Source organism: Conger conger, chromosome 7, assembly GCF_963514075.1.
Source record: "Conger conger chromosome 7, fConCon1.1, whole genome shotgun sequence".
NCBI classification, from domain to species: Eukaryota; Metazoa; Chordata; class Actinopteri; order Anguilliformes; family Congridae; genus Conger; species Conger conger.
The window spans coordinates 1,278,243-1,292,865 of record NC_083766.1 but is presented as its reverse complement, the minus strand read 5'-3'; the positions used below and the strand labels follow the sequence as shown (position 1 = coordinate 1,292,865).

Genomic DNA, 14,623 nt, shown 5'->3' with positions numbered 1-14,623 from the left:
ATGTTTTGTGGACTTTGTCCCCTTCAGAGGAAATTATAATCAATTCAGGTGAATAAAACATACACTTGGTTGCATGCTAGTAGACTATAGACCAAACATACGTGTTGCCACCTTACAAAGCCAATTTCGGTTTGTAGTATTTGTGGTCTCCCCTTTTAACGTCAGAAATCTAATCAAAAGTAATGGGTGTTCGCTAGCTAATGTTTAACTTCCAACCACTGGCCTCCCATTGAGTCGTCAGGAGGAACAGTGAGAGACTAGTTCGGGAATGACGACTCAAAGGGGACGATGCCACCCCCAGCGCTTTTGAGTGCAGGTCGAGGCCGAGAGGTACACCTGGACCCCGGCGCATTGTGCGATCGCTGCCCTGCGCTGTCGCTTTAAGAAGCTAAGATGGTGTCTTGCAGTCTGCAGTGGCTGAGTTTCCTTCCTGTATCACTTTAAAGCCGTATTCAATCCACACAAGCGGGATGAACGAGAGAGACGTCAGAGGATCCCAGCTCTTACTCGGTTTCAACCTCACCCGGCGTTTTCCTTGTCGACCAGAGGGGGAAACAGATATTAAGACAGTGCAGCCGTTTTTTTGTTTGTTTGTTTTTTGCCTAGAAATAAAATACAGCTACAGTCTTTGTATACTTATAGCTCACAGATTTGGCGAGCTAGCCACAATATCCTGTGACTGTGCCAGTCACCCAGCTAACGCAGCTAGCTGCTCGGTACGCTGGCTAACTCAGTAGCTAAGCTTTCCTTCCTTGGTCTCAGCCGTAGTCCAGTCGCACAGAATTGGGCACATGTTGAGTTGACAACGCGAAGTCGGGCATGCACGTTAGCACGGGACAACAGAACGCACAGTAAAATTATGAAAACGGGACTTACTTTCTTGTTACGAGTCTCCGTGTGCATCTCGGTAGCTAAACGGGTGCAGCGGTGAAGGGGTGGAGTGGAGGGGGGTCGAACGGGCGGGGTATAATAGAAGAATAGTAGCTAATCTTGCTGGCAGTTTTTATCCACCTTTCGAATTAATATTGGGACGGGCAGATGTGGCGTCTTCGGACCGTCCTTTAGATCATAGCTTCGGCGTCGAAAATCCTTTCTTCCCCAGTGCCTCTCTCAGTGTGTTGTTGCCGTGTTCAGGGTTGGGCTCGATCGCTCAGTCTCTCCTCCGCCTCTCCCTGCTTGTGACCCCACCCTGCGTCCCCACCCTCAACCGTGTCAATCAGAAGCAGCGCAGCCAGCCGCAGAACAGCTCGAACCAGCGGCAGCAGCGCCTATGCTTTCCAAATTAGCCCTCCGTATGAGTGTATTCATATATTTGCACGCCATCTTAAAAAAAAAAAAAAAAAAAAAAAACAGCGAAAGAACACACCCTGTCACCCCACCTTAAAATGAGATGTTCTGTGGAATTGCAGCATGCCCAGTTGCTTTTAACGACATTCTACTGTTGCCTTATTTTCAGTAACTGTCACGTTACTTTCTAAATCTATTTTTATTGAGGCTTGTTGTTGTCGCCGTCCTGTGCTCCTGTTTTCCCTTTCAGTTCACCCTGGAAATTATGAGAGTCCAGGGCCTAAAAATTCAGGATAAACCCACAACCCACCGAATGGCCATCTGTAATGTTTCACCGCCAATGTCCCATAATTCTAAGACTTGGTGAAGGCAGTAAAGTCAGGCCTTTTCTTGCTAAAGCGGCTAGATTACACAGCAGCACAACTATGAGTGCAGTCAAAATACCTTGCTTCCTTTGTCTGAAGATTGTTGCATGCAATTAAACCTACCATTGTGTCCTACAGATTATACAATTAAATGGAAGACACCTTTATAAGTTTGTATTTCTTGTGCCTCAAATCTGGGAGGGGAACTATGGAAAGGCACTAAGATCATAATCTTTGGCTCTGGGGGAAAGGCCATGTTGTGATGTGTTCCTCACACTGGCCCTTTTAGAAGTTTTAGGACCTGTTAATCTTGTTTTTTCTTTCTCACATAAATATTTGATATCGTTTCACACTTGTTGCTAATGGGATGGGATGGTCCGGTCAAGAGAGAATTCCAAGGGGTTTGTGCACATATCGATGACATCACAGCATCCAGACTGCCTGCTCATTTCAATTTCTATTTTCAGCTTTGTCAAATACGGTATAATATACTCAAACATACTCAAACAGGCTGGTCGTCTGACCACCCACCCAAATCACGGGCAAGTTAGTGTCCTAACTTTTCATTGCACTGATAGATAGGCACACGTTTGGCACTGTAGCTGTGGGTGAAATATGTGTACTTGTCCTGGGCAATGACATAGTGATTGGTCTTTGAAACACAGGTATTTTTCTGCTGTGTGATTAGTTATATACCCACAGATGTTGCATTTCAATATTGGATTCAAAACTCACATGTGCCTAGTCCTGAAGGGGACCAGGCAGGGCACCCAATGTTTAGGAACTTGGACGAAGATGAAAGTAGTTTCTCTCTTAACATCAGGAAACGTATTATTGTACAACATCACCCTACACTCTGCCTCTGTTTTCAGTGATTTTCCAGTAGTTCTCTATCTGTGGTGAGAAAGCTGGTTTCCTGCTGGCTGTGGGGCTGAGTGGAGAAACCGCTCTGTTTGATCAGCAGCAGACAGCAGGTTCTGCGTGCTGGCTGGGAAGTGCGTATGATTTCATGACAGGTATGTAAAATATGCAAAACCATATTGTCCCTTGGCTTTTTATTAAGGCTAAAACACGGTACAATTTCAGTCTCTGTTGCTTTTTAAAGGCAAGTGCTATCACACAGTATGTTCAGTGCACTGCATAAACTTCAGGCTGTTATTAAGTAAGGCCTCGTCTTTTTTAAATGAACACAAATCTAATTTGTCGTAGCCAGTGATCTCAAAGCCATAGCTCAATTCCAGAAATATTGTTTTTTCAGAGTGAACTTAGTGAAAAGAAACTGTGGCTGACTGTAAATTGCAATTTACCGAGGAAGCTGCTACAGTGGAACAGGCCTGTGGAATAATGCACCTCCTAGATTTGAGGAGAAAATAAAAATGAAGCAAAAAGGACCTCCTGTTGAACTCTGAAATATAGAGTCTAACTGAACAGCTTTGAGTGGTGGAGCTCTGGACACCCAATATACTTCAGTAAATCTGAGAGCACGCCTAGAAGGCACATTTTTCTACAATGGACTTTAAGTGCCTTGGCCACATTAGTGAACTACGTCTATACAGTTTCTGCATTTTAATGAATAAAGTGTAATTGTGTTACGTGTTTTTAATTAGTCTTTCCCAGAGGGCTTCTCTGATCTTTATACATGTACATTCATCATCTTTCTTCATACATAATGCACTTCAGCGCTTAGCCATGCTGCCACATATAGAACTATGATTCATAGAAGACACTAACTCATCAAATGCAAATATATATTATACTGTGTGACGCTCCATGTTGCGTAAATACACTATAAGGTGGTATAAAGTACATGATGGTGGGCCTCTCTTGTGGCATTTAGTCAGGATCACTAAAATGTGGTCACCAGTCGTTCTGAAAGAAGCTTGCAGCTGAGAAAGGATATTGCAGCAGCTAAATATTCACTACAGGTAAACTACACGAGACTTGGATGTAGATTTCATGTACAACAAAAATAACTCAACCACACAACCCAGCAGAAAACCAGTGTAATACACCTCAGCAGTCAGGCAATGGAGTAGCCACAACTAACAAGACTGGATGTTGCTGTACAGTACAAACAATTCTCAGCGGAGGCGCACAGAAAGTCTGCTCTGGAAAAAACCAGAGATGCTCGTTATATGATGCTTGACATTGTGGATGTTTTTGTGTTGACAATTTCATTCTTTTCTTGTTTTAGTGTTGTTCTGAATATGAGTAAATCTGTTAGATCGAGTCTTTTGTCACTAGATTTATTTAGTTATTTCCTAGAAAACACGTGTAAACAGTCCACGTTAATTTGAAATTATGGCAGTGGGTGTTCGCTAACTCACGTTGCTTTAATTATGACACGGTACACGTGTTTCCTTAATAAGTTGTTCCACTACACTTCCCAAGATCCCTCACCCCGGAAACGGTTCGCGGGGACAGGAAGAGGCATTGTTTTCGTTGATATGCGGCGGTAAGCGGGGCAAAGAAACATTTGTAATGTTTCGTTATGAATGCAGATTATTACTTGTCAGTTGGTTAGTTATGGGACAGAGACCAAGCAATTGCGGGTTACCTGCTAGCACTATGACGGGCAGTTGCGTCCTAGTCCGCGCTTAAGTACGTTAAATACAGACGACCCTCTTTCTGGTGGTCTCTGAGCTCTGAAAACTGCTTATTATGAGTGAACACATTTATTTGCTGGAGAAGCTTGGAGAATTTCGTAGATATTATTTAAGTAGGTCAATTCGCTAAGCACTGTCGGTGTCACAAGAAAACTCACAAACGTTAGCTACTGTACTATAGCTACTACTCGTTTGCAGTGAACATGGACTAGATGGCATCGGAGGGCACTAATGCAGTCATAAGCTTTTTAGCCTAAATGTAGCATATATAACTCCGTTGGCTAAACCGTAGATGTCACTTACGTCCTGGGTTAAATGTGACGCAAGCCACGCCAGCTGTATTTGTGACTACCAAGTGTGTGATAACGGTCTTTCTACTGGTCTCGTGCCCCGGGCGGTTGCTATATTTAGCATGCGCCATATCTGAGCATTTTATTAGGTATTTATTACACTTATTACACTTATTTTTTAGGCTTGCTTTTTGAATTAATTGAAGCATCAGAGATGCTCTTCTGCATACCACTGTTGTGGTTATTTGCGTGACTGTCACCTTTCTGTCAGGGAAGTTGTTTTTTGTTTTTCACACCATTCTTTGTAAACTCTAGACTATTGTTTGTGAGAATCCGAGGAGAACAGCACTTTCTGGGATACTCAAACCACCCTGTCTGCCACCAACAGTCATTCCACAGTCAGTCACTTAGATAACATTTCTTCCCCATTCTGACATTTGGTATGAAAAACAGCTGAACCTCTTGTCTGTTTTTATGCATTTAGTTGTTATTATATGATTGGCTGATTAAATATTTCCATTAACAAGCTGGTGTACAGGAGTACCTAATAAAGTGGTCACTGAGTGTGTGTCACAACACTAAATGAATGAGCGAATGCATGAGCAACATTTCTGTGGCTTTCTGAGTACTCCCCTGTACTCCACACCTGTGTGTGATTGGTTGGTTGGTCGGTTGGTTGGTTGGTTGGTTGGTTGGTTGGTTGGTTGGTCGGTCGGTCGGTTGGTTGGTTGGTTGGTGGAGAGTGACTCACTGTGTTCCCCGCTCCGTGTTCAGTGTCGCTCGGCCCCCGTGTGAGGATGCCCCGATCCCGGAGGAGCAGGAGACGGAAGGCCAGAGGCAGCTGCACAGCCTGCTGCTCCAGCAGCTGGACACAGAGGCTGACATCGAGCGGTGAGCCCCCTCCCCAAACCCCCAAACCCCACTGTGCCCCCTCCCCCAAACCCCACTGTACCCCCTCCCCCAAACCCCACTGTACCCCCTCCCCCAAACCCCACTGTACCCCCTCCCCCAAACCCCACTGAGCCCCCTCCCCCAAACCCCACTGTACCCCCTCCCCAAACCCCCAAACCCCACTGTACCCCCTCCCCCAAACCCCCAAACCCCACTGTACCCCCTCCCCCAAACCCTGACGCTCTGTGTGGGGTCCTGACGCTCTGTGTCGGGTCCTGACGCTCTGTGTCGGGTCCTGGCGCTCTGTGTCGGGTGCTGGCGCTCTGTGTCGGGTGCTGGCGCTCTGTGTCGGGTCCTGGCGCTCTGCGTCGGGTCCAGGCGCTCTGTGTCGGTCCTGACGCTCTGTGTGGGGTCCTGACGCTCTGTGTCGGGTCCTGGCGCTCTGTGTCGGGTGCTGGCGCTCTGTGTCGGGTGCTGGCGCTCTGTGTCGGGTCCTGGCGCTCTGTGTCGGTCCTGACGCTCTGTGTCGGGTCCAGGCGCTCTGCGTCGGTCCCGGCGCTCTGTGTCGGGTCCCGGCGCTCTGGGTCGGGTCCTGGCGCTCTGTGTCGGGTCCTGGCGCTCTGTGTCGGGTCCTGGCGCTCTGCGTCGGGTCCAGGCGCTCTGTGTCGGTCCTGACGCTCTGTGTGGGGTCCTGACGCTCTGTGTCGGGTCCTGACGCTCTGTGTCGGGTCGTGACGCTCTGTGTCGGGTCCCGGCGCTCTGTGTCGGGTCCTGGCGCTCTGTGTCGGGTCCAGGCGCTCTGCGTCGGGTCCAGGCGCTCTGTGTCGGGTCCTGACGCTCTGTGTCGGGTCGTGACGCTCTGTGTGGGGTCCTGGCGCTCTGTGTGGGGTCCTGACGCCGCTCTGTGTCGGGTCCTGACGCTCTGTGTCGGGTCCAGGCGCTCTGTGTCGGGTCCCGGCGCTCTGTGTCGGGTCCTGGCGCTCTGTGTCGGGTGCTGGCGCTCTGTGTCGGGTCCTGGCGCTCTGCGTCGGGTCCTGGCGCTCTGTGTCGGGTCCTGACGCTCTGTGTCGGGTCCTGCCGCTCTGTGTCGGGTCCTGACGCTCTGTGTCGGGTCCTGACGCTCTGTGTCGGGTCGTGACGCTCTGTGTGGGGTCCTGGCGCTCTGTGTGGGGTCCTGACGCCGCTCTGTGTCGGGTCCTGACGCTCTGTGTCGGGTCGTGACGCTCTGTGTGGGGTCCTGGCGCTCTGTGTGGGGTCCTGACGCCGCTCTGTGTCGGGTCCTGACGCTCTGTGTCGGGTCCTGGCGCTCTGTGTCGGGTCCTGACGCTCTGTGTCGGGTCCTGCCGCTCTGTGTCGGGTCCTGACGCTCTGTGTGGGGTCCTGGCGCTCTGTGTGGGGTCCTGACGCCGCTCTGTGTGGGGTCCTGGCGCTCTGTGTCGGGTCCTGGCGCTCTGTGTGGGGTCCTGACGCTCTGTGTGGGGTCCTGACGCTCTGTGTCGGGTCCTGACGCTCTGTGTCGGGTCCTGACGCTCTGTGTCGGGTCGTGACGCTCTGTGTCGGGTCCCGGCGCTCTGTGTCGGGTCCCGGCGCTCTGTGTCGGGTCCAGGCGCTCTGCGTCGGTCCCGGCGCTCTGTGTCGGGTCCCGGCGCTCTGGGTCGGGTCCTGGCGCTCTGTGTCGGGTCCTGGCGCTCTGTGTCGGGTCCTGGCGCTCTGCGTCGGGTCCAGGCGCTCTGTGTCGGTCCTGACGCTCTGTGTGGGGTCCTGACGCTCTGTGTGGGGTCCTGACGCTCTGTGTCGGGTCCTGACGCTCTGTGTCGGGTCGTGACGCTCTGTGTGGGGTCCTGGCGCTCTGTGTGGGGTCCTGACGCTCTGTGTCGGGTCCTGGCGCTCTGTGTCGGGTCCCGGCGCTCTGTGTCGGTCCTGACGCTCTGTGTGGGGTCCTGACGCTCTGTGTGGGGTCCTGACGCTCTGTGTCGGGTCCTGACGCTCTGTGTCGGGTCGTGACGCTCTGTGTGGGGTCCTGGCGCTCTGTGTGGGGTCCTGACGCTCTGTGTCGGGTCCTGACGCTCTGCGTCGGGTCCTGCCGCTCTGTGTCGGGTCCTGACGCTCTGTGTCGGGTCCTGACGCTCTGTGTCGGGTCCTGACGCTCTGTGTCGGGTCGTGACGCTCTGTGTGGGGTCCTGGCGCTCTGTGTGGGGTCCTGACGCCGCTCTGTGTCGGGTCCTGACGCTCTGTGTCGGGTCGTGACGCTCTGTGTGGGGTCCTGACGCCGCTCTGTGTCGGGTCCTGACGCTCTGTGTCGGGTCCTGGCGCTCTGTGTCGGGTCCTGACGCTCTGTGTCGGGTCCTGCCGCTCTGTGTCGGGTCCTGCCGCTCTGTGTCGGGTCCTGACGCTCTGTGTGGGGTCCTGGCGCTCTGTGTGGGGTCCTGACGCCGCTCTGTGTGGGGTCCTGGCGCTCTGTGTCGGGTCCTGGCGCTCTGTGTGGGGTCCTGACGCTCTGTGTGGGGTCCTGACGCTCTGTGTCGGGTCCTGACGCTCTGTGTCGGGTCCTGGCGCTCTGTGTCGGGTCCTGACGCTCTGTGTCGGGTCCTGGCGCTCTGTGTGGGGTCCTGACGCTCTGTGTGGGGTCCTGACGCTCTGTGTCGGTCCTGACGCTCTGTGTGGGGTCCTGACGCTCTGTGTCGGTGGCGTGGGCAGGTGCGTGGCGAAGCGGAGGTGCTTTGCGCCGGCGGCGCTGTACCGGCCGTTCGGGGAGCAGGCGGCGGGCGTGCGCAGTCTGACGCAGTTCCGCGCGCTGCAGGACGGGGAGCAGGAGCTGGCCAGCCTGCGGGAGCTCGGCCTCACCGAGCCGGAGATGCAGCTGTGGAGGACCCGGGACCTGCCCGAGGCGGGGGGGAAGGTACGAGGCCCGGGCGGGCGGGCGGGCGGGCGGGCGGGCGGGGGGGGGGGGGGGAGAGAGAAAGCAACTGCTTTCCCTTCTTCGTGCTGAGGTGTCTGCCTGTGATTTACTGCCTTCTTCTAACAGCTACAAGAATTCTGACATCAAACATGTAAACGTGGAGTGAGCCCAGGGCGAATGTCCCATCCTTTAATCCTGAGGCACAACAGGCCCCCCCCTTCTCAAAACACTCATACACACACACATACTCACAAACATACTCACACAAACACTCATACAAGGGCACACACTCATACAAGCACACACTTTTTCAGCAAAGCCCGGTCATTGTAATGGTGTTCTGGTTGTAGACAGCAGACTTACCCTTTTCTGGGAACAAACTGCCCTTGCGTGGCCCCTTTGGGTGACACACCTAAACCAGTCAAATATTCCTTTGCATGACTCGATGAAAGCACAGAGCTTCTACAGAGAAATGGCTATTTAACGAATAGCTGTGTTCTGTCAAATATATTAATGTATGTTGTGTATGGAAAGGAAAGAAAGAGAAATGACTGAATTGTAACTTACGATCTGCAAAGATTTAGATGTGCAGCTAAGACACTGAAGTCTGTGTCCATACTGTGATAAATTCTGCAGTTTTGCGGTGTGAAGGTGTTCAGTCCTATCTGGCTGATGTCAAGGCCCGTCCACACCTAGAACTATAAAAATATTAAATATCATTCTAACTGGAGTCCACATGTCAACTATAACGACAATGGTCACTGTGTCGTTGGGATCGCTTTCAGAACATGCATGATCGATAGAAACGCTGACAGCCAATCAAAATCCATCCAAATTTACAGGGCGTCACGTTAAAATGGCAGATGACATAGCCGAGAGACTTACAGAACATTGTTCATCAGTGTGGGCGCTCACATTGCTGTTGCTATAGTTTTAGCTCTAAGTGTGTTGCCCCGGTTACCCGCTCTGTGTGTTGCCCCGGTTACCCGCTCTGTGTGTTGCCCCGGTTCCCCGCTCTGTGTGTTGCCCCGGTTACCCGCTCTGTGTGTTGCCCCGGTTACCCGCTCTGTGTGTTGCCCCGGTTACCCGCTCTGTGTGTTGCCCCGGTTCCCCGCACTGTGTGTTGCCCCGGTTACCCGCTCTGTGTGTTGCCCCGGTTACCCGGTCTGTGTGTTGCCCCGGTTACCCGGTCTGTGTGTTGCCCCGGTTACCCGCTCTGTGTGTTGCCCCGGTTACCCGCTCTGTGGGTTGCCCCGGTTACCCGCTCTGTGGGTTGCCCCGGTTACCCGCTCTGTGTGTTGCTGGGTTACGCAGAGCGGTGGAATCCGGGCGGCTCCGGGGGCCCGGCAGCAGCGCTTGCAGGTGATCCGGGAGAAGATGGCGGCTCGAGAGCAGCTCCTGTCCCTGCCCCAGCGCCTGTCTGCCAGCCGGCCGCTGTCCCGCCGTGAAATGGAGATCGAGAGGGCGCTCTTCCACGGCAGCGAGCGGCTGGGCTTCCTCTCTGCACTGTACCATCAGGGTGAGACTCTGCCCCTCTCTCTCTGCCCCTCTCTCTGCACTGTACCATCAGGGTGAGGCTCTGCCCCTCTCTGTGCCCCTCTCTCTGTGTCCCTCTCTCTGTGTCCCTCTCTCTGTGTCCCTCTCTCTGTGTCCCTCTCTCTGTGTCCCTCTCTCTGCGCCCCGCTCTCTGCCCCTCTCTCAGCACTGTACCATCAGGGTGAGGCTCTGCCCCTCTCTCTCTGCCCCTCTCTCTGCGCCCCTCTCTCTGCCCCTCTCTCTGCGCCCCTCTCTCTGCCCCTCTCTCTGAGCCCCTCTCTCTGCCCCTCTCTGCGCCCCTCTCTCTGCCCCTCTCTCTGCGCCCCTCTCTGCCCCTCTCTCTGCGCCCCTCTCTGCGCCCCTCTCTGCCCCTCTCTCTGCGCCCCTCTCTCTGCCCCTCTCTCTGCGCCCCTCTCTCTGCGCCCCTCTCTCTGCCCCTCTCTCTGCGCCCCTCTCTCTGCCCCTCTCTCTGCGCCCCTCTCTCTGCCCCTCTCTCTGCACCCCGCGACAATCATGGCAATTAGAAGCTCCATGTTTAATTTAGTCCTGCATCATCTACAAATGAACCGAGAACACAGTACAGTGTGTGAGTCTCTGTGTTCTCTGTGTTAGTGTGTGAGTCTGTGTTTCTCAGTGTTAGTGTGTGAGTCTGTGTTTCTCTGTGTTAGTGTGTGAGTCTGTGTTTCTCTGTGTTAGTGAGTGAGTCTGTGTTTCTCTGTGTTAGTGTGTGAGTCTGTGTTTCTCAGTGTTAGTGTGTGAGTCTGTGTTTCTCAGTGTTAGTGTGTGAGTCTGTGTTTCTCTGTGTTAGTGTGTGAGTCTGTGTTTCTCTGTGTTAGTGAGTGAGCCTGTGTGAGTCTGTGTTTCTGTTAGTGTGTGAGTCTGTGTTTCTCTGTTAGTGTGTGAGTCTGTGTTTCTCTGTGTTAGTGTGTGAGTCTGTGTTTCTCTGTGTTAGTGTGTGAGTCTGTTTCTCAGTGTTAGTGTGTGAGTCTGTGTTTCTCAGTGTTAGTGTGTGAGTCTGTGTTTCTCAGTGTTAGTGTGTGAGTCTGTGTTTCTCTGTGTTAGTGTGTGAGTCTGTGTTTCTCTGTGTTAGTGAGTGAGCCTGTGTGAGTCTGTGTTTCTGTTAGTGTGTGAGTCTGTGTTTCTCTGTTAGTGTGTGAGTCTGTGTTTCTCTGTGTTAGTGTGTGAGTCTGTGTTTCTCTGTGTTAGTGTGTGAGTCTGTTTCTCAGTGTTAGTGTGTGAGTCTGTGTTTCTCAGTGTTAGTGTGTGAGTCTGTGTTTCTCTGTGTTAGTGTGTGAGTCTGTGTTTCTCTGTGTTAGTGAGTGAGCCTGTGTGAGTCTGTGTTTCTGTTAGTGTGTGAGTCTGTGTTTCTCTGTGTTAGTGTGTGAGTCTGTGTTTCTCAGTGTTAGTGTGTGAGTCTGTGTTTCTCAGTGTTAGTGTGCGAGTCTGTGTTTCTCAGTGTTAGTGTGCGAGTCTGTGTTTCTCAGTGTTAGTGAGTGAGTCTGTGTTTCTCAGTGTTAGTGAGTGAGTCTGTGTTTCTCAGTGTTAGTGAGTGAGTCTGTGTTTCTCAGTGTTAGTGAGTGAGTCTGTGTTTCTCTGTGTTAGTGAGTGAGTCTGTGTTTCCTGCTTGCAGAGGAGGCAGCTCAGTCCAGTGGAGACAGCTCGAGCTCCTCGGGCCGTATGGACCAGGTCTACCGAGACGTGCTGAAAGATGAAACGCTAGCAGCACCTCCACTCTCTGTGAAATCAGAGGAGGAAAGTCCGTCTGACTCCCAGCTCAAACCAGAAAGCTCCTGTGACCAAAAACAGAGGCAAAATGGCACCTCTGATCCCAGATCCACAGACGCACAGACCCAGGGCTGCCCTGGCCCTGACCCAGCGGCCTGCCAAACTGAAGACCTTTTAGGAGACTCTCAGAAACCTGCTGGCCACACACAGTGTCCGATGAAAGGCGACGGCGCGCCATTGGCCAGGCAGAGGAAGATCAGCGCCAGCCAGCCAATCGGGAGGCTGGACAGTGTGACCCGGCTGGGACCGGGGGGTCCGCTCGCGGTGAGCGGGTCAGTGGAACACGTCTCCGAGGACCAGATTCGGGAGAATAGAGAGACGGAGGCGGGGATAAGGAGCATCCCGCGATTTCAGAACTACCAGCGAGGAGAGCCGTCCGAGGTGAGGCCCGTGTAGCCTGTAGCGTAGCGTAGCGTGTAGCGTAGCGTGTAGCGTAGCCTGTAGCGTAGCCTGTAGCGTAGCCTGTAGCGTAGCGTGTAGCGTAGCCTGTAGCGTAGCGTAATATAATGTAATGTGTCCCATGTTTCAGTGCTGCCATCTTTAACAGTTACGCCAGGCCTGGCTCTGGCTCTGACACTGTGTGTGTGTGTGTGTGTGTGTGTGTGTGTGTGTGTGTGTGTGTGTGTGTGTGTGTGTGTGTGTGTGTGTGTGTGTAGGTGCTCTGCGTGAGGAACCTCAGCCCACGAGCGTCTCTGTCCCAGCTCGTCTCCCTGTTCTCCCGCTTCCAGCCCCCCCCCGGGCCCCCCCTGCTCTACCGCCTGCTGACCGGGAGACTGAAGGGCCAGGCCTTCATCACCTTCCCTGGTAACACACTCTCATATACACACACACACACTCCCATATATACATACACACACACACCCATATATTCACACACACTCCCATATATATATATATACACACACACACACACACACACACACACACACACACACTCCCATATATATACACACACACACACACACACTCCCATATATATACACACACACACACACACACACACACTCCCATATATATATACACACACACACTCCCATATATACACACACACACTCCCATATATACACACACACACTCCCATATATACATACACACACACACCCATATATTCACACACACTCCCATATATATATACACACACACACACACACACACACACACACACACACTCCCATATATACACACACACACACACACTCCCATATATATATATATACACACACGCACACTCCCATATATATATACACACACACGCACACTCCCATATATATATACACACACACACACACTCCCATATATACACACACACACACACACTCCCATATATACACACACACACACACACACACACACTCTCATATATACACATATACACACGCACACACACACACTCCCATATATACACACACACACTTATACACACACAAAACACACTCCCATATGCACACACAAAACACACTCCCATATATATACACACCACACACACTCCCATATATATACACCACACACACACACACACTCACACCACACCACACACTGTAATGTGTCTCTTGTCCTGCAGACACACAGAAGGCTGAAGCTGCCCTGGACCTGCTGAACGGCTATCGGCTGCTGGAGAAACCCCTCGTCATCGAGTTCAGGAGAGGAAGGAGGGATGAAGAGAGAGAGGGAGGACGGGATGAACAGAAAGAGAGGGATGGATGAACAGAAAGATAGGGATGGATGAACAGAAAGAGAGGGATGATGAACAGAACATGGGAGGGGCCAGGGCAGGGCACAAAAACTCCAGGGACATGGGCAGCAAGTCCGTCCCGTTCCCACGACAACGGCCCAAAATAGTGTGAGGCAGCCGCTCTACAGAACCCCAGTGGCCAGCCAGTGGACCGTCCGTTACGTCTTTAAACCCATTTTATATCCTGTTTTAAAGAGAAGCGTTTTGGGTGAATATTTTTCCTGTGGAGGCGATTTAGCGCTGTGTGAGCCTGTTCCCTACTGGACCTGGTTATTGCTCGTACAGTAAACACAAAACCAATGTTTCTGCCTCGAGGTCTTTGTCAGGTCACTGGACAGACGGTCTCTTGGGCCTGGACATGTCTGTGTGCTGATTTAAGGCAATAAAGAGACATTTGGGAGGCACTGCTCTGTGTGGGTCCTGTATCATTTACACCAGCTGAGTTACCCAGATCCTGCACGTCATAACTGCACTGAGTAACACCCCCACCCTCCCAACCTGGAACCTGGACTAAAATCAAAATGGCTGTCCCAGGTTTTACTCAATGTAGTTATCCAGCTAACTCAGTAATCCTGCTCTGTGGATTTTACTCAGTGCAGTTATCCAGCTAACTCAGTAATCCTGCTTTGTGGGTTTTACTCAGTGCAGTTATCCAGCTAACTCAGTAATCCTGCTCTGTGGGTTTTACTCAGTGCAGTTATCCAGCTAACTCCGTGATCCTGCTTTGTGGGTTTTACTCAGTGCAGTTATCCAGCTAACTCAGTAATCCTGCTGTGGGTTTTACTCAGTGCAGTTATCCAGCTAACTCAGTAATCCTGCTCTGTGGGTTTTACTCAGTGCAGTTATCCAGCTAACTCAGTGATCCTGCTTTGTGGGTTTTACTCAGTGCAGTTATCCAGCTAACTCAGTAATCCTGCTCTGTGGGTTTTACTCAGTGCAGTTATCCAGCTAACTCCGTGATCCTGCTTTGTGGGTTTTACTCAGTGCAGTTATCCAGCTAACTCAGTAATCCTGCTGTGGGTTTTACTCAGTGCAGTTATCCAGCTAACTCAGTAATCCTGCTCTGTGGGTTTTACTCAGTGCAGTTATCCAGCTAACTCCGTGATCCTGCTTTGTGGGTTTTACTCAGTGCAGTTATCCAGCTAACTCAGTAATCCTGCTGTGGGTTTTACTCAGTGCAGTTATCCAGCTAACTCAGTAATCCTGCTCTGTGGGTTTTACTCAGTGCAGTT

The 14,623-nt window shown here is 51.8% G+C and overlaps 1 protein-coding gene across 1 annotated transcript; it reads left to right on the top strand.

Moving 5' to 3' along the window:
- The first annotated feature begins 3,984 nt into the window (after positions 1-3,984).
- rbm41 (RNA binding motif protein 41) lies at positions 3,985-13,795 on the top strand. The gene is made up of 7 exons (XM_061250517.1): positions 3,985-4,107; positions 5,323-5,439; positions 8,137-8,338; positions 9,653-9,857; positions 11,505-12,040; positions 12,316-12,463; positions 13,221-13,795. The coding sequence occupies exons 1-7, from the start codon at positions 3,992-3,994 to the stop codon at positions 13,361-13,363; spliced, it is 1,467 nt and encodes a 488-aa protein (XP_061106501.1). The 5' UTR covers positions 3,985-3,991; the 3' UTR covers positions 13,364-13,795.
- Positions 13,796-14,623: the final 828 nt, after the last annotated feature.

Excerpts from the sequence above, each read along its gene's own strand:
- rbm41 (XM_061250517.1), top strand. The coding sequence starts at position 3,992 with ATGACACGGTACACGTGTTTCCTTAATAAGTTGTTCCACTACACTTCC. Across the intron at positions 4,108-5,322 it reads GTTTTCGTTGATATGCGGCG|TGTCGCTCGGCCCCCGTGTG; the intron begins GTAAGCGGGGCA and ends CTCCGTGTTCAG. Across the intron at positions 8,339-9,652 it reads TGCCCGAGGCGGGGGGGAAG|AGCGGTGGAATCCGGGCGGC; the intron begins GTACGAGGCCCG and ends TGGGTTACGCAG.